The 25,523-nt window shown below is 42.9% G+C and overlaps 1 protein-coding gene across 2 annotated transcripts in view; it reads left to right on the top strand.

Annotated features, from left to right (window-relative positions):
- The first annotated feature begins 7,901 nt into the window (after positions 1 to 7,901).
- DAPK3 (death associated protein kinase 3) overlaps positions 7,902 to 25,523 on the top strand; it is a 56,562-nt gene continuing 38,940 nt past the window's right edge. Inside the window, exons 1-4 of one of the 2 annotated variants that reach the window (XM_073651504.1) lie at positions 7,902 to 8,106; positions 10,105 to 10,465; positions 22,233 to 22,362; positions 23,082 to 23,130. In XM_073651504.1, coding sequence (XP_073507605.1) covers positions 8,045 to 8,106; positions 10,105 to 10,465; positions 22,233 to 22,362; positions 23,082 to 23,130 — 602 coding nt within the window. In that variant the 5' untranslated portion in view covers positions 7,902 to 8,044. Of the gene's footprint in view, positions 8,131 to 10,104; positions 10,466 to 22,232; positions 22,363 to 23,081; positions 23,131 to 25,523 lie in introns of both variants that reach the window. The other variant, XM_073651413.1, reaches the window with a different exon arrangement.

Below are 25,523 nucleotides of genomic sequence, written 5' to 3' on the forward strand. Positions count from 1 at the left end.
ACGGCCAATCATTGAAAAAAGTTTGGTTCGGGTACCAGAACAATGCCTGAACTCAAGTAAATGACGCGGGGTCTCTTCTATTTTTGATAACCAGCACAGGCAAAACCGACAACTGCCCTGGTGCGGTGGCAAGTGGGGTAATAGGTTTGGGGTTGATGTCAGCTGGAATAAAGTCCTTTAACTGAAATAAAGACAAAGACTCCTTTATTTTAAATAAAAATAAAAAAGCAAAGTTATACTCCCCTTTATGCCTAATCCATTGAAGCCCATGTCCCTTGTAGAAGACAAAAAAACACCATATTCCTCCCCTGTTCGACGAGGAGCTAATCCATTGAAGCCCATGTCCCCTGTAAAAGTAAAGAATAAAAAAAAACATATTCCTCATCTGTCCGACAATAATCCATTAATGGGCATGTCCCACGACGATCCGCATTATCTGGATAGCAGTCACATGAGTGATGTGACCGCTATCCAAGCCAGCCGGCTCACACTGACACAAGAGTGTGAAAACGCTCCTGCAGTGTGTAGCGGTGCTGTGAAAAAGGTCACCGGAGTTCATAGATGATGAACTCTGGTCACCTCACTTTTTGCACCACTCGCTGAAAAATAGGTGTTCTTTGAAAAGTAATTTTACTGTACGTTTATTTAAAATTCCCATTTTCAGGCCTTCATCCAAACTATCGTATAACGCTTTGGAAAAGGACCTTTAGGCTTTGTACCATGAAAAACTATATATACAACAGACGCAAGACACTATTCACATTACAATACAACACATAACGCGATTGGTGTCTGCAGAGGTAAAAATGTGATCCCTACACATGAATGGGGTATTTTATGTTTTATGGCATCTAAAAAGTCAATTGTCCACCAAGAGGCGGAGATTGGCGCAGACAAGTGCTTTTGAGGGAAGCATCATGGATTTTGAAATTAACCCCTTAAGCATAGCCATAGCCACTTTGTAGGTTAATGACAGGGCCTCATTTTTTAAATCTGACCAGTGTCGCTTTATGAGGTAATTACTCTGGAACGCTTCAACGGATCCCCCTGATTCTGAGATTGTTTTTCGTAACATATTGTACTTCATGATAGTAGTAAAATTTGTTTGATATTACTTGCGTTTATTTGTGAAAATATTGGAAATTTGGTAAAAATTTTGAAAATGTCACAATTTTCAAAATTGTAATTCTTATGCCCTTAAACCAGAGCATTATGTCACACAAAATAGTTAATAAATAACATTTCCCACATGTCTACTTTACATCAGCACAATTTTTGAAACATTTTTTTTTGTTAGGAAGTTAGAAGGGTTAAAAGTTGACCATTGAGTTCTCATTTTTACAACATAATTTACAAAACCATTTTTTTAGGGACCACATCACATTTGAAGTGACTTTGGGGGGGGGGCTATATGACAGAAAATACTCAAAAGTGACACCATTCTAAAAACTGCACCCCTCAAGGTGCTCAAAACCACATTCAAGAAGTTTATTAACCCTTCAGGTACTTCACAGAAATTAATGGAATATGGAAGGAAAAAATTAACGTAACTTTTTTTTCACAAATTTTTTTTTAACCCAATTTTTTTTATTTTCTCAAGGGTAACAGGAGAAAATGGAACCCAAAATTTGTTGTGCAATTTTTCCTGAGCACGCCGATATCCCATATGTGGAAGAAAACTACTGTTTTGGCACATGGCTGGGCTCAGAAGGGAAGGAGCACCGTTTGACTTTTTAACCCCTTTAAAGCCTGGGGCGTATTAGTACGCCCCAGGCCATCACCCTCGGTTCAGTGAGAGCTCCGGCGGTGATCCCGCACTGAACCGAGCACATTTCAGCTGATTATTACAGCTGACATATGCCCGCAGGTGGAATCGCGATACACCCGCGGCTGTTAACCATTTAAATGTCGCTGTCAATCTCTGACAGCAGCATTTAACAGCTCTGCACCGGAAGCGCGTCACTTACCCCACCCATCGGTGACCCCGTCACATGATTGTGGGTCACCGATGGGTGGGCATGACAACCCTGGGTCTGCAGCAGACCCCAGTGCTTGTCATGTAATGATCGCTATGAGCGCCACCTAGTGGTCGGCGCTCATAGCACAGGAGCATTTCTGCTACATAGAGGTGATCTGCTCATCATCTCTATGTAGCAGAGGCGATATGACAGTTGCTGCTTCTAGTCTTTTATGGAGACTATAGAAGCAAGCAAAAAGTGTAAAAAAAATGTTTTAAAAATATTAAAGAAATTTAAACATGTAAAAGTTTAAATCACCCCCCTTTCGCCCCATTCAAAATAAAATAATTTAAAAAAAAAACACATACACATATTTGGTATCGCCGTGTTCAGAATCGCCCGATCCATCAATATAAAAAAAGAGTTAATCCGAACGGTAAACGACGTAACGAGAAAAAAATTCTAAACGCCAGAATTACGTTTTTTGGTCGCCGCAACATTGCAATAAAATGCAATAATGGGCGATCAAAACATCGGATCTACCCCAAAATGGTATCAATAAAAACGGCAGCTCGGCCCGCAAAAAATAAGCCCTCACCCGGCCCCAGATCCCGAAAAATGGAGACTCTATGGGTCTTGGAAAATGGCGCCATTTATTTTTTTTTTTAGCAAACTTTGGATTTTTTTTCACCACTTAAATAAAAAAGAACCTATACATTTTTGGTATCTATGAACACGTAATGACCTGGAGAATAAGAAGGGCAGGTCGGTTTTAGCATTCAGTGAACGTGGTATAAAAAAAAAAAAAACATCTGTGGTATTGCACTTTTTTTGCAATTTCACCGGACTTGGAATTTTTGTCCCGTTTTCCTGTACACGATATGGTAAAACCAGTAATGTCGTTCAAAAGTACAACTCGTCCCGCAAAAAATAAGCCCTCACGCGGCCATATTGACCAAAAAGTAAAAACGCTATGGCTCTGGGAACAAGGGGAGCAAAAAACGAAAATGTAAAAACGGAAAATCCCAGGGTCCTTAAGGGGCAAAAATTGTTGGAATCGAGAGCACAAGCCATGTCACGTTTGGAGAGCCCCTGATGTGCCTAAACAGTGGAAACCCCCCCACAAGTGACCCCATTTTTGAAACTAGAGCCCTTAAGGAATGTATCTAGATGTGTGGTGAGCACCTTGAACCCGCAGGTGCTTCACAGAAGTTTATAATGTAGAGCCGTGAAAATATAAAATCAAATTTTTCCCACAAATATTTTCTTTTAGCCTCAAATGTTTTATTTTTACAAAGGTAACAGAAGAAAATGGACCCCAAAATTTGTTTTCCAATTTCTCCTGAGTTTGCCAATACCCCATATGTGGGGGAAAACTACTTTGGAGGCACAGTGCAAAGCTCAGAAGGGAAGAAGCTCCATATTGGAGTTCAGATTTTGCTGGAATGGTTTTAAGGTGCCATGTCACATTGGCAAAGTCCCTGAGGTGCCAGATGAGCAGAAACCCAATAAGTGACATAATTTTACAAACTACACCCCCAATGAATTCATCTACAGGTGCAGTGATCATATTGACACCACATGTGCCTCACAGAATTTTATACCATTGGGCGGTGAATAAAGAATAATTACAGATAATTATAAATAGTTACATTTTTACTGCTAAAATGTTATTTTATTTTTTATAAGGGCTAATAGGAAAAAATGGACCTCACAGTTTGTTGTGCAATTTCTCCTGATTGTGCCAATACCCTGCATGTAATCGGAAACTACTTTGAGGCACAGTGCAAAGCTCAGAAGGGAAGACGTGCCATATTATAGTACAGATTTTACTATTATGGTTTGAGGGTGCCATGACCCACTGGGAGAGCCCCTGAGGTGCTAGAACAGCAGAACCCCCATAAGTGAACCCATTTTACAAACTACACATCTCAATGAATTCATCTAAGGGTGTAGTGATCATATTGACACCACGGGTGTGTCACAGAATTTTATACCATTGGGCAGTAAAGAAAAACTAATTACATTTTTGCCACAAAAATTTTGTGTTAGCTCCATATTTTACATTTTCACACGTGTAAATGGGTAAAAATGGCACCAAATGGCTGTACAGTACTGCTTAGCCACACGGCGGGACTTGGGAGGGATGGAGTGCTGTTTGCCTTCTGTTGCGCAGATTTTCCTAGAATAGTTTGCTTACTCCATATACAGAGCCCCTAAGTGCTAGCAGAGCAGAATTATACTTCTGCCAAATGTGTGGACGCTAAATGTGGCTTAGGCACCCTGGAGCTCAGAAGGGAGAGGGGCATTTGGATTTGGGAGTGCAGAATTTGTTGGATATCATTTGTGGGGCAAGGAGCCATAGCACTTTTCCAGAGCCTTTGTACTACCAGTAACGTGGAAGTCCTCTATATTTCCATTAACAAATGACAGACCTCAGCGGGGTTTGTTTGTTTTTTTTGATTGAGTTGAACCTTTTGTTGGGAACATTTTACATAACATTTGGGATCACATTTATCCAGTGCTCTATGCTGAGCACTTACATTGGGGTTTCCATCTAAATTCTCTCAATAACGTGATTTACATGAAACCCCTGGGGGATCCATTCACTCTAATGAGGCAGCAGAGTTACTCTGGACTCCATCTGGCTTCTAGTCGGCGGTATCTGGCTTTTCAGAGTTGCACAAAACTGTGGACAACCGTGCTTTTATGCACGCCTAAAAAGATGGACACCACCGGATCATAGGAGGCCAGACGATGTCCACAGTGCCTCCATCTGCCTCATTATAGGGAATCTTCTGCCGGGGGTTCCATCTGAATCATGTATTTCAGAGACTTACATGGAAACCCCGGTGTAAGCGCTCAGCGTAGAAGAGCGCAGGATAAATGTGAGCCGAGCCTTACTGCGATCTATGGGAGACAAAGTGAACAAATCAACAGCAGGTGAAGAATTGGTTTTATTTATTTTTTATGCCGTTCCTTGTGCGGTATAAGTGATTAGACAACTTCATTCTTCGGGTTGGTGCGATTACGGCGATACCAGTTTTATATAGTTTTTTTTATGTTTGGCTGCTGTCACGCACTAAAAAAGATTTTTTTTTGTGCATCGCCATATTTTGACAGCTATAATTTTTCCATATTTCTGCCGACAGAGTCATATGAGGACTTGTTTTTTGCAAGACGAGTTTATGTTTTTATTGGTACCATTTTCAGGCACCTGACATTTTTGATCTCTTTCTATTTTGATTTTTGGGAGGCAGAATGAACAAAAACCAGCAATTCTGCAATTGTTTTTTTTTTTTTTTTTATGCCGTTTTGCAACTGGCAAAATTGATAAGGCAGATTTATTCTTCCGGTCAGTACGATTACAGCAATACCACATTTATATAATTGTTTTGTTTTTGCGCTTTCACACAATAAATAATTTTATAGAAAAAATAATTATTTTTGCATCGCTGTATTCTGAGAGCTGTAACTTTTTAATTTCTCCACTGATGGAGCTGTATGGTGGCTTGTTCTTTGCCTGTCAAGATGGCGCTTTCTGTGATAACGTTTTTATGTAGATTCGACTTTTTGATCGCGTTTTATTCCACTTGTTTCCAGCAGTTTGATGAAAAAGCATAGTTTGACACATTTTTTTTCACAGAGTTCACTGAAGGAGTTAGCTAGTGTGACACTTTTATAGATCGGGTCATTCTGGACACACCTATACAAAATATGTGAACTTTTTTTGTTTATTTGTATTTTTTTACATAAAAATGTGTATTTATTAGTGTAATGTGTATGTATATATACAGTACAGACCAAAAGTTTGGACACACCTTCTCATTTAAAGATTTTTCTCTATTTTCATGACAATGAAAATTGTCCATTCACACTGAAGGCATCAAAACTATGAATTAACACATGTGGAATTATATACTTAACAAAAAAGTGTGAAACAACTGAAAACATGTCTTATATTCTAGGTTCTTCAAAGTAGCCACCTTTTGCTCTGATGACTGCTTTGCACACTCTTGACATTCTCTTGATGAGCTTCAAGAGGTATTCACCGGAAATGGTTTTCACAGGCTTCCCACCGTGAAGCATGGATGCGGAGGTGTGATGGTGTGGGGGTGCTTTGCTGGTGACACTGTTGGGGATTTATTCAAAATTGAAGGCATACTGAACCAGCATGGCTACCACAGCATCTTGCAGCGGCATGCTGTTCCATCCGGTTTGCGTTTAGTTGGACCATCATTTATTTTTCAACAGGACAATGACCCCAAACACACCTCCAGGCTGTGTAAGGGCTATTTGACCAAGAAGGAGAGTGATGGGGTGCTACGCCAGATGACCTGGCCTCCACAGTCACCAGACCTGAACCCAATCGAGATGGTTTGGGGTGAGCTGGACCGCAGAGTGAAGGCAAAAGGGCCAACAAGTGCTAAGCATCTCTGGGAACTCCTTCAAGATTGTTGGAAGACCATTTCCGGTGACTACCTCTTGAAGCTCATCAAGAGAATGCCAAGAGTGTGCAAAGCAGTCATCAAAGCAAAAGGTGGCTACTTTGAAGAACCTAGAATATAAGACATATTTTCAGTTGTTTCACACTTTTTTGTTAAGTATATAATTCCACATGCGTTAATTCATAGTTTTGATGCCTTCAGTGTGAATGTACAATTTTCATAGTCATGAAAATACAGAAAAATCTTTAAATGAGGTGTGTCCAAACTTTTGGTCTGTACTGTATTTATATATTTTTTTATTATTTTTAAATAATTTTAATTTTTTTTTTACTTTTTTACTTAGTTCCTCTATAGGACTTTCACTTTTTTTCACAAGTATAATGCATTGCAGTGGAGTATACCTGTACAGAAAGCTTCTGAGACCATACTTTGAGAATGGTCTCAGAAGCTTTCAGTAGCTTGGTCGCCAGGGGGTCGTCACGATGGCAACGATTGGGCCCCCCCGATGACTTTGAAGGGGCGCTGATCTGAAGGCAGAGGGAGCTCCCATCCCTCTGCCGGGGTCCTGAATGTTGCGATCACTCGCGATTGCATTTAGGGGGTAAACAATTTTTTTTTGCGATTTCACTTCACGTTGATTTCTTTTCCTGTTTTCCAGCACACTATATGGTAAAACCAATGGTGTTTTTCAAAAGTACAACGCGCCCTGCAAAAACAAGCCCTTACATGGCCATATTGATGGAAAGATAAAAAAGTTATGGCTCTGGGAAGAAGGGGAGCAAAACGGAAAATGGCCCGGGGGTGAAGGGGTTAATCAAGATGTTTAAAAACATCCAAATTTTATTCTAAGGAATTGGGATGTGCAGTTTTCTCTACTTTTTTTCCACTCAGTTATTTTTTCTATATCTTTTTAAAGCAGCCTTAATTCCAGGATGGTTTCGGGAGCCTATGGGATGGCGACAGCTTTTTATTCATTCTTAGGGAGGTGAAGTTATTTTTAATGAGGGAAATGAAAGGGATGGTGACTTGGTAAAACTTTTTATTTTTGACTATATTATTATGAAGCTGCTATGATGTAACTGCTCCAAACACGCCCGTGATATTGCCGCCTGGTAAAAAAGAATGACTTTCCCACCTTTAATCTGTTTATTGTCACTTGAACGACACAGATTATGGGGGACATTAAAGGGGTTTTTCCCCCTTTTCTGCAATGATTCTATTTTCTGAGTTTTTAGTGTGCAGACTTTCATCTCCATTGTGTATACATCACTCTGGTGACATTATACCTTCTCTGGCATAGTGTCAGTGCCAGGTTCGCCACTTATGTGCGGCCTCTATAGCTCACACACCGCTATATGTTAGCCCCCGTACGCTAGGAATGACGTCATGAGTCGCACTGGAACAGAAGAGAAAGGCTCAGATGGGCGGGGCTGCGCAGCCGCGCGCCAGCACTCGCTACGTCAGCGACTTCCTTACTAACTCACCAATCACTGCAGCCCTAACGTCGGAGGGGGCGTGTCCCGTGCAGACGTCATTCTCCTGGCATCCCGAGCATTACGAGTCCGGAAATTCTGGGTGGGAGCGTCCGGCACTGGGGGACTGTGTGGGTCAGAACCGAGCGAAGCGACACCGAGCACCATGAGCGGCTTCCGGCAGCAAAATGTGGAGGAATTCTATGAGATGGGAGAAGAGCTGGGAAGGTGAGGGATGCTTGGCTCTGCTAGGTGTGTGTATATAGTCTTCATGGGCAATGACAGAGGTCCATAGGTGCCAGTGTTCTTTACCGTTCTCTCCCAAGGGCCATAATAGTTTTTTATATTAGATCGCACTGGGACAAAGCAGAGAAACCTTTCTAAATCGACACCTTTCTTGCCCTGATGGTATCCAATGCCATTCTCCATTATAATAGGGAGCTGTATCTTCACCATCTGACCCTGGCTTCTAGTATGTAGAGTAGGTCACCTATGTTGTACAACATGATCAGATCTGGTCTTCAGCTTTAATGTTTCCACTCATGGAAAGTTTCTGAGCCCTTAAAGCATACCTGTCAGCAGGATTTTGCTCAGTAAACTACATACACTGTCAGGTGGGCGACATTACACTGATTAAAATGATACTTTGGTTGATGAAATTCGTCCTGTGGTTCTTGTATAATCTTTACTTTCAGTTTGGAGATAATGATATGCCCGTGCTCTGGGGCGGCCTGTGGGTGGCGCTCTATCTGTTGCTCTACTTACATATTCATCTGTATGCTCTTATGACCGCACATTTTGCCTTCAGTGACCTGCCTCCTATTTTACCTAGCTCCGCACTACTAGATGCATTATGTAAAATAGAAGGCAGATCAGTGAAGGCACAGTGAGCGGTCATAAGAGCATACAGATGAATATGTAAGTAGAGCAACAGATAGAGCGCCACCCACAGGCCGCCCCGGAGCACAAGCATATCATTATCTCCAAACTGAAAGTAAAGATTACACAAGAACCACAGGACGGATTTCATAAACCAAGGTATCATTTTAATCAGTGTAATGTCGCCCACCTGACAGTGTGTGTAGTTTACTGAGCAAAATCCTGCTGACAGGTGCGTCTTAAGTTAAGGGGAACTTGTCACATGAAAAAAAAATGCTATTAAGCTGCAGATATGGGGTTAATCTGCAGGTCAATAGCATTCTGAGGCTGCCCAACGCCAGCACATAGAGCCCCGCTGCTAGAAGGAAATTAACCCCCCTCCCCCCGTCAGTGTTCGGGTTTCAGACATGGGGTCGGAGCCGGTACGGCTTCAGTCACTGCCTTTGGCACTGATTGACAGCAGGCTCAGTATTAGACCTGGCTGTCAGTCAGTGTTCTTGGTGCGGTTACAGGGCAGGTTCAGAACTCAACCTACAAATTAACCTCATATCTGCTCCCTTTAAGAGTTTCTTTTCACTGACCATACCTCCTTTCTTATCAATTATATGCAAATAGCTTATGTACTGTAATTTTCTGAAGTAAAGCTAAAAACCCAAAGAGGAGCTGCTGGAGTTCCCTGACTTGTGACATAACTGAATTTGGTCTCAAAGAGGTTGTCCACTACTTTAGCATTGATGACCTATCATCAGGATAGGTCATCAGTGTCTGATCGGTCAGGGTCTGACACACCCACCGGACAGCTGATATCAGTGGCTGCGGTTGCCGGCCGGAAATACTTGCAGAGCTGGCTGCCTTCTGATAGTGGCCGCCGCAATGTACTACACATCCACCTCCTATAGATTTGATGTGTAGTACTAAGCCTCAGCTACTATCCGAATACGGCCTGATCTGCAAGCGAGCATTTCCAGCCGGAGGCCACCAACACTGATAACAACTGATTGGCGGGGGTGTTAGACCCTGACCGATCAAACATTGATGACCTATACTAAGGATAGGGCTTTAATGTATTTATTTTTTATTCTTTCCTTTCCTTACATAACGCCATCATATTCTGCAGCACTTTACAGACATTATCAGAGTGTCAGGTAGTCTTGTGTTCTCCTCTCATGTGGCTATCCTGGAGACCTAGTAAAATATGTCTCCATACTATATGTCTCCATACTATATGTCTCCATACTATATGTCTCCATACTATATGTCTCCATACTATATGTCTCCATACTATATGTCTCCATACTATATGTCTCCATATTTTTTTGTATGAATGAACTGTTCATTTCTTTTTAGTGGTCAGTTTGCAATTGTGAGGAAGTGCCGGGAACGTAGAACAGGATTGGAGTATGCTGCCAAGTTCATTAAAAAGCGCCGCTTGTCATCCAGTCGCCGAGGTGTGAGCCGGGAGGAGATTGAGAGAGAAGTTGACATCTTACGAGAGATTCAGCATCCAAACATAATCACCCTTCATGATGTTTTTGAGAATCGCACAGATGTGGTGCTTATATTGGAGCTGGTGTCTGGAGGAGAATTATTTGACTTCTTGGCTCAAAAGGAAAGCTTGAGTGAGGAAGAGGCCACCATGTTCCTAAAACAGATTCTAGATGGGGTCCACTATCTGCACCATAGAAGCATTGCGCATTTTGATCTCAAGGTATACTATTTTATGAAACATTTGAGTCATATTAGTCATTGTTGCAAAGGCTTTGTTCACAGCAACATCGTGGCCACAGTGGCCCACAATATTGGCAGGGTCAGATAATTTTCTAATGTTTAGGTGGCCGGGGTTTGCATTCAAATGCCAAACCCTTTTGTACCGGAGAGATAAGCTGCTATTAGAGCTGTCTACTAATGGGTCTCTTTTCTCTGGCAATAAAAGCACATAAAGGCTCAGTTGAATAGGAAGGGATAGTTGTAGCCGAACCAGTGTTTGTGTGTTTGGCCAGCAGAAATCTATAGTTAGGATATGTGCACAGAACGTCTTTTTCAGAGAGCGACCCATAAAATGAAAATGATGCACTGCAATGTCAGAAGAACATTGCTGTGCACAGGTTCTGTCCACTTCCTTTTACCGGGGTTTGGAAACCTAGAAACAGTTAATTCTTTTAACTTGTTTGTTGTTCTGGAACTTCTGCCAGCTACCGCTTGTAAGCCGCCCTTACTCTATACTGGGAGTATAGAAAGATAGCCGATGGCGTAGCTGCAGGGTCATCGAAGTAGGAGCTGCCTCAGGAAAATGTCCACCAGCGATTTCCTGAAGCAATTTTGTCTTAGGCTGCGTGCCCACGTAGCGTTTTCCAAGCGTTTATGCTGCGGAATTTCCGCAGCATAAACGCTTGTGAAACGCTAGGTAATCCGCACCCCATGGTCCCCAAGGGGATTCCGCATGTTCTATGCACATGCTGCGGATTTTTCCGCAGCGTTTATGCTGCGTACAAAAATCCGCAGCATGTCATTTAATTTTGCGGAAGCGCAGTGGAACTCCCGCCATTGACTTGCATTGAGACGCACATAATCCGTATCTGTACATTTGTATAAGCGGCTTCTATGCGTCTCTATGTGCGGATGTACCCAGTTCTGGAGGAGAGAAGACTCTCATCCAGACCTGGGTACCATTCTACCTGTAAAAAAAGAATAAAATAACAAAGTTTATATTCACCTGTCCGGCGGCTTCTCTCTGAATGCCGGCATCGCTTGAGGACCTGCGGTGACATCACGGTCATGTGACCGCAGGCCCTTCACCGCTCTGTCTCGTGATATGCCGGCAGCCGGGAACCAGCCAGGAACGAGCGCTGCAGCCACGCCGGGGCCTCGGGGGTGAGTATAGCTTTATTTGTTTTAATTTTTACGGTTCACACTGTATAAATCCATGCCTGTTGCATGGATTTATACAGTGTGACCTAGTTGTCAAGCACTTTCCAAGTGATGCTATCGCATGGAAAGCGCTTGTCAATCTGCATGCGGAAACGCATGTGAATCCGCATGTGGATCCGCATGTATTCTGCAGGAAAAACGCATGTACAATCTGCATGTGTTTTTTCTGCCAGGGAGATGCAGAAATTTTCTGCTTCATTTCTGCATCGTGGGCACACAGCCTTAGAAAGCTCGGTCACTGCACCAATATCTGAATGATACAGCAAATCCTGGCAGACCACGGTGACCTTTTAGGCTATGTGCCCACGATGCATAAATGCTCTGGATTTTTCCTGAGGGTTTCTGCATCTCCCTGGCAGAAAAAACGCATGCGGATTGTATATGAGGATTTTACATGCATTTTTTCAGCCAGGGACGAGCGGATGTGAAGCGTTTTGATCATGCGAGTTGTCAAGCGCTTTCCAAGCGATTTTAGCATCACTTGGAAAGTGCTTGACAACTTGGTCACACAATATAAATCCATGCAACCAGCATGGATTTTATATAGTGTGACAAAGTTAGTTAAAAAAAATAAATAAATAAAAATGCTTAAAAAAAAAAAAAAAAAAATTATACTCACCTTCCGATGGCCTCCGGTCTCCTTATCCGATGCATCCGGTCTTGTGGTTGTGTAAAAGGACCTTCCATGATGTAATTTAGTCATGTGACAGGTCACGCGTGATTTGTCACATGACTAAATGACGTTATGGCAGGTCCTTTTAGACCACCGCGAGCTGCCGGGGAGCGAGGACGCATGGCTATGGAGACCAGGGGCCATCAGAAGGTGAGTATAATGTGTTGTTTTTTTTTTTTTGTTTTTTTTTTAAATTCTTTTTTTCTCCAATCCCCTCCATGACAGCACACCTGGAGGTAGCCTCCCCATCCTAAGTAGGAACTGGAAAACGAGGTTAAATAGCCCCTCCCCGCTACCATCCCCAGTGTTTTCCTGTCCCTATGGGATGAAGAGGTTACCTAGAGTGCCTGCGGCCGGAGAGCAGGGCCCTATTAAATTTACCTGTGCCGGGCTGCAGAGAGCGATCGCCTCCGGCCTTCCTTCCCTGGCAACTCCCGTTTCCCTCTGGAGCGGGACCCCCTCACTCGCCTACGGGTAAAGCTGAGTGGGGTTTGGGGACTGGGGGCCTCCTGTAGCTCTCCAGCCGGAGTCTCCTCTGTCCTCCATGGCAGCGTTCCGGCACGCATGCAGGATGCGCCGGAAGTCAGGTATTCGGCCTGTGGGACGTCACTTCCAGTTGCTTTCCACCGTGGAACGCATGGGGCCGTGGCGGGAAATTCAAACTGAAAAGCCGCGGTTTTGCCCAGGAATGGAGGATCTTTCACCGGACGGGTGGAAATTTGGCGCTAGATCTCGGTCTCCTCTATAAAGGACCCAGATAAGAAGACACCATTAAGGTAGGAAAGAATATTCTGCTACTATGGAGGGTGTTGTTTCAAAGCCTGCGTCTGCAGAGCCCAGCGCTAACCCGGCCCCAGTAAGTACTTAGGGACAAGGTTGTTCCCCACTCTCTTTTGAGCAGGATCCCAAAATGTATTTTAAATCTCCCCTTTCTTTAATTTTAGGGAGACAAGGATCCTGCACAGAGAGTGGGAGAAAATGCTACAATTCGCAAATGTGCCATTTGTAGGAAAAAGCTTGCTTCAGGGCATAAGAAACCCCTATGCCAGAAATGCACGAACAGCATTGTGAAGGAAGAACAGCCTTCCTTTATGGAAGAAGTCAAAGGAATGGTTCGGCAGGAAATACAATCCTCCCTAGCCTCCTTCTCACAGTCATTCTCGCAAGAAAGTATACTGTTAGGGATACCTCTGATTCAGAAGAATTTGGATCCATGAAGGAACCTGAGGAAGGGGTCCTAAGTGAAGATCACGAGGAGGATAAGAAATATTACTTTTCTGCCAAGAATATGGAAGAATTGTTGTCGCAGGTGAGAGACACTATGCAGGTGGAGGAGGAGGAGAAGAAAACCCGTACAGTTCAGGATGAGCTGTTTTGGGGTCTGAAATCCAAGACGTTAGTGTTCCCGGTGCATGACAACATTTGTAGTCTAATATTGGGTGAATGGGAGTCACCTGATAAAAAGCTTAGTGTTTCAGGAGAAATGAAGGATAGATTCCCTCTGGATGAAAATACGGCTAAACTATGGACGGAAATTCCGAAAATAGATGTGCAAGTGGCAAGGGTAGCGAAGAAAACAACCCTTCCCTTTGAAGACTCGTCCCAGCTGAAGGATCCTATGGATAGGAAGATGGACAGTCTGCTAAGGCAGACATGGGAAACATCGGCGGCTTCACTGAAGACAAATATCGCTTCGACTTGTGTAGCTCGTTCCATGTTTCTCTGGCTACAACAACTAGAGGAACATCTCTGGAAAGGTACTCATCGGGAGGACCTCCTGGCATCTCTTTCTTTACTGCAAAAGGCCACTGGATTCTTGAGTCTGTCAAGATTGCGGCAAGATCGGCGGCTTTATCTAATTCTACAATAAAAGCTCTATGTTGAATATGTAGAGTGGGGACAACGCATCAGAGTCTAAGCTTTGTTTCAACCCGTTTAAAGGAGACTATATGTTTGGAGCAGTCTTGGATGAGTTGTTGGAGAAAGCATCCGACAAGAAGAAGTCTCTGCCAGAGCCGAAGAATACAAGAAACTTCAGGAAGAGACCATATCTTCCCCCACAGCAGCAACCATTTCAGTATAGAGGCAAGGGTAAAACCGGTCGCTGGAGTTACCCAAAAGGGGGAAGAGAAAGGAATATCTTTCAAAGTTCTAGGCAAGACAGACAATGACGCCAAGAAGGTAGGAGTCAGGATTGCAAGCTTCCTTCCACAATGGCAGCTAATATCTTCAGACAGGAAGATCCTGGACATGGTGGCGGTAGGAACCGAAATAGACTTCGCTACCTACCCTCCAAGAAGGGTAGAAGTAACGTCTTTACCATCGACAAGATTACACAAGTTCCTAATGACAGGTCTTCAGAATCTTCAAAGCTCGGGAGTTATATCACCAGTGCCTCTCATGGAACAAGGAGAAGGTCATTATTCTCAGGTGTTTCTGTTGAAAAAGGTTTCAGGTTCTTACAGGATAATCCTCAATCTAAAACATCTCAACCACTATGTGAAATACAGAAGATTCAAGATGTAGTCGATAAGGTCCATGATTCCGTTTATTGGGAAAGGATTTGTCATGGCAACAATAGACCTGCAAGAGGCATACTACCATGTGCCAATTCACCCGGCCTACAGGAAATTTCTCAGATTTGCCCGTAAATCAGAATCGAAAGGTACTTCATTTTCAATTCAATGTACTGCCCTTCGGAATTTCGTCGGCACCCCGTCTGTTTACAAAGATCATGGCAGAGGTGGTAGCTTGTCTAAGAAATCGGAATATCAGCATCGTCCCCTATTTAGACGATTCTTTAGTGATGGGTCCCTCCTTTTCAAGTTTGGAAAGAGACCTTCAGACCCTACAGATTCTGGAATCCTTAGGATGGCTGATAAACTACAAGAAGTCAGATCTGATTCCCTCCACCAGGAAGACTTTCTGGGAATTCTCTTGGATTCTCAGCAGCAAGCCTCTTTTCTGCCAAAAGATAAACAGATTCAGTTAAGGTCAAAAGTTTATGCACTGAAGAACTGGAGCAGAGTTTCAATAAGATTCCCCATGTCCATCCTCGGGTCCATGACCTCATCTATTCAAGCGGTACCTTGGGCTCAAGCGCATTCAAGGGTCCTTCAAAACTACATCCTTTCCTGTTGGGACAGATCTACAAGTTCCCTCACCAGCAGGATTCATCTGCCAGAGAAGGTGAAAGCACCTTTAAGGTGGTGACTCTGTCCAGAAAGTCTGGAGAAAAGTTCGGCATGGATTCAACTTACCTTGTTATCAGTCAAGACAGACGCAAGCAAAAGGGGATGAGGAGCAGTAGTCTCCCACGTGGCCTTTCAAGGAGTCTGGTCACGAGAAATAGCAGAACAATCCTCGAACCTAAGAGAGCTGAAAGCGGTGGAAGAAACCCTATGGCGGGCCAATTCTCTACTTCAGGGGTTACATGTTAGGGTTTACTCTGACAATATGACAACTGTAGCCCACTTAAGACATCAAGGAAGTACAAGAAACAGGAGATTGCAAATGATCTCCGAAAGGATCTTCCACTGGGCGGAGCATCATCTACTATCCTTGTCGGCTCTGCACCTGAGGGGCTCCGACAACTATCAGGCAGACTTGTTGAGCAGGAAAGACATTCATCCAGGGGAGTGGAGTCTGAACTCAAAGATATTTCAGATGACTGTACAAAAGTGGGGATACCCAGATGTGGATCAGTTTGCGAACCAGAAAAACGCAAAAGTAAGAGCCTTTTTCTCCTTGGATCCCGAGGATTCAGCAACCGGGATAGATGCATTCGCTCACCCTTGGGAAGTCGGGCTCGCTTATGCTTTTCCCCTGATTCCACTAATACCAAGGACCTTACAAAAAATCAGGTCGGAAGGAGTCAAGGCGATCCTAATACCTCCAATGCGGCCAAAAAGAGCATGGTTCGGAACATAGAGCAGTCTAAAAATGGAGGATTTGTTGATGCTTCCTCAAATCTACGATCTGCTGCATCAGGGCTCGATCTACCATCCGGCCCCTCAAAATTTGTCTCTAGCGCCTTGGCTTCTGAGACCGCCCTCTATAGAGCCAGAGTCTTTTCAGTAGAGGTGTTCCATACACTGCAGAAAAGCAGAAAACAGGTCACGAATTCCATCTATGAAAAAATCTGGAAAGCTTTCTAACTGTGGTATGAACCTCGTCCATTAGATCCCTTACGGCCTGACATGGCCTGAATCTTGGATTTCCTACAGAACGGTCTGTCTGAAGGATTGAGACCAAGCACACTAAAAGTCCAAGTCTCGGCTTTAAGCTCCTATTTTGTTACTGATTTGGCCCACAACAGATGGATTAAGAGGTTCATGACAGCTGCTTCTCAGATAAATCCAACAAGAGCTAAAATAGTTCCACCTTGGGATCTCAACATAGTTCTTAGAGGCCTAGCTATGCATCCTTTCAAGCCAATAGCCGAGGCACATATAGAAAAATTGTCTTGGAAAGCGGCATTGCTTATAGCTCTGATTACAGCCAGGAGAGTGGGTGAAAACCAAGCCCTGTCTATCAGAGAACCTTATTGTCGTATTTTGGAGGACAGGATCATCCTCCAGTTGGAACCTTCTTTTCTTCCCAAGAAAATATGTCTCAGCCCATAATCCTTCCGTCCTTCTGTCAAAATCCATCAAATAAGAAGGAAGAAGAATTCCACGCATTGGACGTAAGAAGGACTATAATCCACTACTTGAGTGAGACTGAAACTTGGAGGAAGGATCAGAACTTATTTGTTCAATATGGAGGCCCCAATAAAGGGGGAAAAAAATTGCAAAAAATACGTTAGCAAATTGAATTAAGAAAGCAATTTGTGAAACATACATAGTTCAAGATTTGCCTCCTCCGGAATCCTTGAAAGCTCATTCTACTAGAGCGATGTCGGTCTCTTGGGCTGAAAAGGCTAGTGCATCCATCGAGCAGATTTGCAGGGCAGCTACGTGGTCGTCTGTCTATAACCTTTGCTAAACATTATAGATTAGATGTAATGTCAAATAGAAATTTTTAGCATTTGGAAGGAAAGTCCTTCAGGCTGTTGTCCCTCCCTAAGGTTCATAAGATTACTCCAGGTGTGCTGTCGTGGAGGGGATTGGAGAAAATAGAATTAGACTTACCAGTAATACGGTTTCTAAGACCCTCCACAACAGCACGGGTAATCCCCCCCCCCCTTTCCTTACTGATGGAAAAATCCTTAGTGTTAATAAAATATTTAGAGCATTCATACTGTGTGGTCCTTTTAAAACACTGGGGATGGTAGCAGGAATGGGCTATTTAACCTCCTTGTTTTCCTGTCCCTAATTAGGATGGGAAGGCTACCTCCAGGTGTGCTGTCGTGGAGGTTCTTAGAAACCGAATTGCCGGTAAGTCTAATTCTATTTTTTACAGGTACTATGGTACCCGAGTCTGGAGGAGAGCCTCCTCTTCTCCAGACCCGGGTACCATCCGCATATTGAACCGCATGATATCCGCATGTGCACATGTAGTCATACGGATATTAAGCGATTCAATGCAAGTCAATGGTGGCGAAAAAAACACGATTACGCAAAATAATTGGTAGTGCTGCGGATTTTTCCGCAATGATAATCCACAGCGGAAATTTTCGCATCATGTGCACAGCACATTAGGATTATCATTGGGGAACATTGCAGACCTTCTACCAAGCTTTTTTTAAGCGTCTCCGTGGCGGAATTGCCGCTGCGGAAACGCTTAAAAAACGCATAGTGGTCACACAGCCTTATAATTGAGTTCTTCAGGGTTTTAGTTCTTTTGACAGGAAAAATAATGTTGTAAAGTATGCTATTCTTTCCGTTATCATCAAACTGCTATGAAACTGGCTACAGGTTTGCTATTCTGAACTCTACTGCTTCATTCATACCTTCAAGGCTTCTGAGTTCAGGTCGGGAGACCCATGCGCCATCAAAATATCTATCTGTCTAAACCACAGAGAAACTTGTGGCTGCATGGGAAATTTGCGCCAACAGGAGGGAAGTGTTGTCTTTCAGATCTAATTGAATTCCATACGTATAAAAAGCAAGAGTTGATTTATTAACTAATTACACAGTGTCCATTAAGCCCACAGTACAGTATACCACTTACCACACCACTTACTGTATAGTCCTGAAGATCATATGGCAAGTCACCTGACACCAGGTGCCATTTAGAAGCCACTTTTTTATTTTAAGAGCCTATTCTCTTGCTAAAGTATGATAGATCTCAAAATCACAAATAAATTGTACCTCTGATTTTAAATATATATATATATATATATATATATATATATTATATTTTTTTAGTCTGTTGTAGGAAGAAAGGATTCCTATTGTGTGCTAACCATGGATTTTACTGTGGAAGTCATAATTAATAGAAGGCTATATAGATGAACTCAGCACCTGGAACTTTAAACACTAGATCTTTAAGAAGTTCTTACAAGCTTAAAGTGTGCTGTCTGGCAATGTAGTTATTAGTCCTAGTTTACAGAAACTCGTCTCACTGACTTGTAAACATTTACTTAATTTTTTCCCTTAGATCATAAAGCAATGCAGGGTCTGCTCTGAGCCACCGACGGCGGGTCAGGGTGTGCTCTGAGCCACCGACGGCGGGTCCAGTTCTGTGGACAGTTTGTTCTAATGGGACAACCGAGTAAACAGTTATCACCCAGTTATACAGATCAAATTATGTTTTTCATTGTTATTAAAAGTAGACTTCTAGTCAAAGAGGTCATCCGGGATTATTTTAATTTTTTTTTCTCATGGAACTAAGAACTGACAGGCAGGTATTTGATAACTACCATCTTGTTCCTATTCTGCCCAGCACCGGCTCAGATCACGGACCGCTCATGCCTTTGATTCTGCTCCTTCACGACACGAGAGCAGCTATTCTTCTTACAGGCTGCTCTGTCAATGGGGCGTTACTGCCGAAGTCATGCTGATTGATAGCCGGCTCCCTGCAATCATGAAGTGGGGACCTAACTGACAATCAGTATGACCTCAGCAGTCACTCCTTGTCAACAGAGCAAAAGAGAAGAAGCTGCTCTGTAGACATGACGTTGCTGGAAGGTGCAGAATTGCCGGGAGGAGTGACAAGTAACTGCTCTGAGCTGACAGAGATCGGCGCTGGGGAGAACAGTCAGGTCGTTAGCAACTATCTGTCTACAAGTTCTTAGGCCTGTAAGAAAAATATAAACTAGTTCTGGATAATCCCTTTAAAGAGAACCTGTCAGCAGGATAGTCTATGTAGTTTACTGAGCACAGTCAGGTTGGCGGCCTTACACTGATTAAAATGATACCTTGGTTGATAAAATCTGTGGTTCGTTATTAATCTTTATTTCCAGTTAATTATGGGCAGCACGGTGGCTCAGTGGTTGGCACTGCAGCCTTGCAGCGCTGGGGTCCTGGGTTCAGATCCCATCAAGGACAACATCTGCAAGGAGTTTGATTGTTCTCCCCGTTCTTCCCACACTCCAAAGACCTACTGATTGGGAATGTACACTGTGTGCAGAATTATTAGGTAAATGAGTATTTTGATCACATGATACTTTTTATACATGTTGTCCTACTCCAAGCTGTATAGGCTTGAGAGCCAACTACCAATTAAGTAAATCTGGTGATGTGCATCTCTGTAATGACTAATGACATCAACACCCTATATAAGGTGTGTTTAATTATTAGGCAACTTCCTTTCCTTTGGAAAAATGGGTCAGAAGAGAGATTTGACGGGCTCTGAAAAGTCCAAAATTGAGATGTCTTGCAGAGGGATGCAGTAGTCTTGAAATTTCCAAACTTTTGAAGCGTGATCACCGAACAATCAAGCGTTTCATGGCAAATAGTCAACAGGGTCGCAAGAAGCGTGTTGGCCAAAAAAGGCGCAAAATAACTGGCCATGAATTGAGGAAAATCAAGCCTGACGCCGCCACGATGCCATTCGCCACCAGCTTTGCCATATTTCAGAGCTGCAACAACTGGAGTATCAAAAAGCACAAGGTGTGTGATACTCAGGGACATGGCCAAGGTAAGGAAGTCTGAAAAACGACCACCTTTGAACAAGAAACATAAGATAAAACATCAAGAATGGGCAAGAAATATCTTAAGACTGATTTTTCAAAGGTTTTATGGACTGATGAAATGAGAGTGACTCTTGATGGGCCAGAGGCTGGATCAGTAAAGGGCAGAGAGCTCCACTCCGACTCAGACGCCAGCAAGGTGAAGGTGGGGTACTGGTATGGGCTGGTATCATCAAAGATGAACTTATGGGACCTTTTCGGGTTGAGGATGGTGTGAAGCTCAACTCCCAGACCTACTGCCAGTTTCTAGAAGACAACTTCATCAAGCAGTGGTACAGGAAGAAGTCGGTATCGTTCAAGAAAAACATGATTTTCATGCAGGACAATGCTCCATCACATGCATCCAACTACTCCACAGCGTAGCTGGTCAGTAAAGGTCTAAAAGAAGAAAAAATAATGACATGGCCCCCTTGTTAACCTGATCTGAACCCCATAGAGAACCTGTGGTCCATCATAAAATGTGAGATCTACAGGGAGGGAAAACAGTACACCTCTCGGAGCAGTGTCTGGGAGGCTGTGGTGGCTGCTGCATGCAATGTTGATCGAAAACAGATGAAGCAACTGACAGAATCTATGGATGGAAAGCTGTTATGTCATCATAAAGAATGGTGGCTATATTGATCACTAATTTTTTTGTTTTTTGCATGTCAGAAATGTTTATTTCTAAATTTTGTGCACTGATATTGGTTTACCTGGTGAAAATAAACAAGTGAGATGGGATTATATTTGATTTTTATTAAGTTGTCTAATAATTCTGCACAAACAGATATCCTCCTAAGATAGCCAAATCTAAAAAAAAAAAAACACTCCAACTTCCAAAAATATTAAGCTTGGATATTTATGAGTCTTTTGGGGTGATTGAGAAGATAGTTGTTGATCAATAATAAAAATAATCCTCTAAAATACAACTTGCCTAATAATTCTGCACACTGTGTAGATTGTGAGCCCCTATGGGGACAGCGATAATAATGTATGTAAAGTGCTGTGGAATATGTTGGCTCTATATAAAAATAAAGATATTCTCATGCTTTGGGGTGGCCTGTGGGGGGTGATTTTGTGGTGCTCTCCTTCCAAACTGCATCTGTATGGCATCTTCCAGATGCGTCTATTCGCTAATGCAGGTCACTGGTCCTTCAGTGACCTGCCTCCTATTTTGCTTAATGTATATATTACGTGGAGTAAAAAAAAAAATATTATATGCAACAAAATGGCGCAGACTCCCACGAATGCACAGGAGCAGCTATCACTTGCTGATAGCTGTTATTGTGCACACGCTGTGGCCATTTTGCTGGAGCAAAAAAAAAAAATAAATGTTAGCTGCTACTGCGCCGTGACCATTTTAGTGGAGCTATCGGCTAGCAACAGCTACTACTGCGCTTGCGCAGAAGCTGGCGCCCTCTTGCTGCATGTAAATTATTATTATTATTATTTTTTTTTTAACCCACATAGTATATGCATTATGGAAAATAGGAGGCAGGTCACTGATCCCTCCTCTAAGTGCATATAGATTGCTATGTAAGCAGAGCACCACATAAAGCCCTGCCCTGAAGCACGAGAATATCATTAACTGAAAATAAAGATTAAAAATGAACCACAAGACTGATATAATCAACCAAGGTATAATTTCAATCAGTGTAACGGCGCCCACCTGACAGTGTATGTAGTTTACTTAGCACAATCCTACTGACAGGGTCACTTTAAGCTTGCTATGCTACTTGGATATATCTGACTCTTTTGAGCATTAAGAATTAGAGGAATTTTGTTTGGTTAATATCTCCATTTCTCTTTATTATTCAGCCAGAAAATATCATGTTGCTGGATCAAAGTAGCCCAAACCCTCGTATAAAACTGATAGATTTTGGAATTGCCCACAAAATACAAGCAGGAAATGAGTTTAAGAATATATTTGGAACACCTGAATTTGTCGGTAAGTTGCCAATTCTAGGTTTCTTATTTGTATGGTCCACAACATTCTGTATTTTGCATGCATTGTTGAAATCGCTCTTAAAATTTGTGAGACTGATGAGATCTGAAATTTCTTAGGCATAGCTGCTATCTTTGCTTGGGCAAAGTGAATAACACTCGTCCAAAGACATACTTGTAAGCATGACTGCAATTGGTAGAGTGTGGCTGTAAGAACAGCCGTGCTGACAGATGTCTTTTGGTGAGTCGGCGACTGATCTGGTCGTCTGGCTGCTTTGTGTCTGGACATAGTGCGCCTGTGAAGCCAAGGAGTATGCACCCAGCTTCAGAGGCGCACTGATGTGTAAGAAGGAAAGTCGCGCGCATGCGCAAGATTTGCAAGGAGATGACGCTGACACCGGTAAATCACGTTATCACGCACATAAGCATTGTAACATGGTGAGTGGGATGACTAGTCTGGGAAATAAATGCCCCATCGACTAATCGGAAAGCTATTTGCATATTGAAAGCGGAATTTAAAAATAGTTTTTTGACACGCATGTTAATGAGTTATACAGTAAAGGGCCTTGTTAGGCAGGACTTTTATACATAATTGTACAAATGCTGGTGGTTTGGAGGGCATGAGGGACTTGTCAGGTTCCCTTTAACAATGCTCTTCCCTATTTTTTTTTTTTTTTTTTGTACATATCATCGTATGTAATTTCTGATATTCTGGTTTTACAGCTCCTGAGATTGTCAACTATGAACCTCTTGGATTAGAGGCTGATATGTGGTGAGGCATCTTCTGTACATTGTATTATTATCAGCATTCAATATTTGTTAGCTTAGTTGGCCAATTCATTATAGCATCCCACAACAATAATGTCTATGGGCTTTGGGACACATTGTCACTGTTGTAAGGCGAAAAAGGGTCTGAATGACTGAACTGTAATCTGTCTCATCCTTGGCTTGTTTATAGCTAAGCAGCATTGGAGGCATTTGACAGTAGTTTACTTCTCCCATCTATTTACCATGTATGCTTTGCCATACCAAACATGTACCATATTTTTCGCACTATAAGACACATTGGACCATAAGACGCACCTAGGTTTTAGAATTTTTTTTTTTTTATTTTCCTCTATCACAAAATCTTGTCATGATGCACTGTTAAGGGGGAGGGGGTCTGCTGCTATCACTGTTATAGGGGTAATGTCCCCCAATTCTGTTAATATCCCCCCCATCCTGGTATGCATGGCACAAGTTGAAAGCAATCACGCTCCCTCCCATCAATCCCCCTCTGCTTCTGATGTCACTGACACATACACTGAGCGCGATGATGTCACTACATGGTGCCCACTGTGCTGAGATGTGCGGGCGCTCGCTGCACAGACCGGAGCAGTGGGAGAACAAGGAGGAGAGGTGAGTATTTAGTGTATCGCAGCATTGGTGTATCTGGCAGCCAGAGGGAGAGAAACCCCTCTACTCCTGGATAGGCACCCCCGTGTGAAGTCGGGCGGGTGCCCAATCGTTGCCATGGTGACTTGATCCAAGTCACCAGGCATTAGCAAGCTAGTTAGATCATGTGCAGTGCATGGTCGAACTAACTTGTCAGTGCCGAACTGACAGTTACAAAGCATAGCAGTGCTCCTGCATTGCTATGCTTTATAACTGTAATCAGACTGCTGAACGTGAAAGTCCCATACTGATAAATTTGTAATTTTGTGTTTAAAAAAAAGTCATTACAAAAAGTGATCTATTTCACGTTTATTTCTGTTAATGTTGATGATTATGGCTTACAGCCAATGAAAACACAAGTCATTATCTCAGTAAATTTTAATAATTAACAAAAACACATGTAAAGGCTTCCTAAGCGTTTACCCTTAGTCTTTCAGTAGGCTCCACAATCATGGGGAAGACTGCTGACTTGACAGATGTCCAGAAGGCAGTCATTGACACTAAGTAAATGCAAAGTAAATTTTGCATTTCATTTGGAAATCAAGGTCCCAGAGTCTGGAGGAAGAGTGGAGAGGCCACAATCCAAGCTGCTTGAGGTCTAGTGTGAAGTTTCCACAATCAGTGATGGTTTGGGGAGCCATGTCATCTGCTGGTGTAGGTGCACTGTGTTTTATCAAGACAAAAGTCAGCGCAGCAGTCTACCAGGAAATTTTAGAGCACTTCATGCTTCCCTCTGCCGATGAGCTTTTTGAAGATGGAAATTTCATTCTCCAGCAGGACTTGGCACCTGTTCACACTGCTAAAAGTACCAATACCTGGTTTGAAAACAACAGTATCACTGTGGTTGATTGACCAGCAAACTCACCGACCTTAACCCCATAGAGAATCTATGGGGTATTGTCAAGAGGAAGATGAGAGACACCAGACCCAACAATGCAGACTAGCTGAAGGCGGCTATCAAAGCAACCTGGGTTTCCATAACACCTCAGCAGTGCCACAGGCTGATCGCCTCCATGCCACGCTGCATTGATGCAATAATTGATGCAAAAGGAGCCCCGACCAAATATTGAGTGCATCTACTGAACATACATTTCGGATTTTAAAAACATTTTTCAAGCTGTTGTTTATAAAGTATTCTAATTTACTGAGATAATGAGTTTTGTGTTTTCATTGGCTGTAAGCCATAATTATTAACAGAAATAAACACTTGAAATAGATCCCTCTGTTTGTAATGACTCTATATAATGAGTTTCACTTTTTGTATTGGAAACTGAAATTAACTTTTTGATATTCTAATTTAGTGATATGCACCTGTATCTGACTGCCCAAATCCCGGCAGGCCAGCAGAAGGTGGGAGTCTGTAATTTGCCCCATCTTGTGTTGTTGCTGGGACTGTTCTATATATTATTGATTGATTGCTAGTGGTTCAATAAGTTATTTCCACACTGTTTATTATCACCTTGTGTTGTCTGAGGAGTGTTCTGCACACGATAAAAGAGAGCAGGCATTCAGTGATAAGAACCCTGGTCCATGCAGTCTTTCTAAAGACAGCTGTGAAAGCGGACAAGAACACCCACTGACCCTGGTGTCTTCACATATTGGTGGCAGCGGTGGGATACTACTCAGCCCCGGCGGACACGGGGGAACTGCAGGGGACTGGTGTGTTGCAGACACCGTCCAAGGGTTCCGCAACCAGAGAGGCGTATAGATAGACCCAGCAGACCGTATGTG

The sequence above is a fragment of the Phyllobates terribilis genome, unplaced genomic scaffold (assembly GCF_046119375.1).
Source record: "Phyllobates terribilis strain yellow unplaced genomic scaffold, ASM4611937v1 Scaffold_1__5_contigs__length_1240528914, whole genome shotgun sequence".
Taxonomy (NCBI): domain Eukaryota; kingdom Metazoa; phylum Chordata; class Amphibia; order Anura; family Dendrobatidae; genus Phyllobates; species Phyllobates terribilis.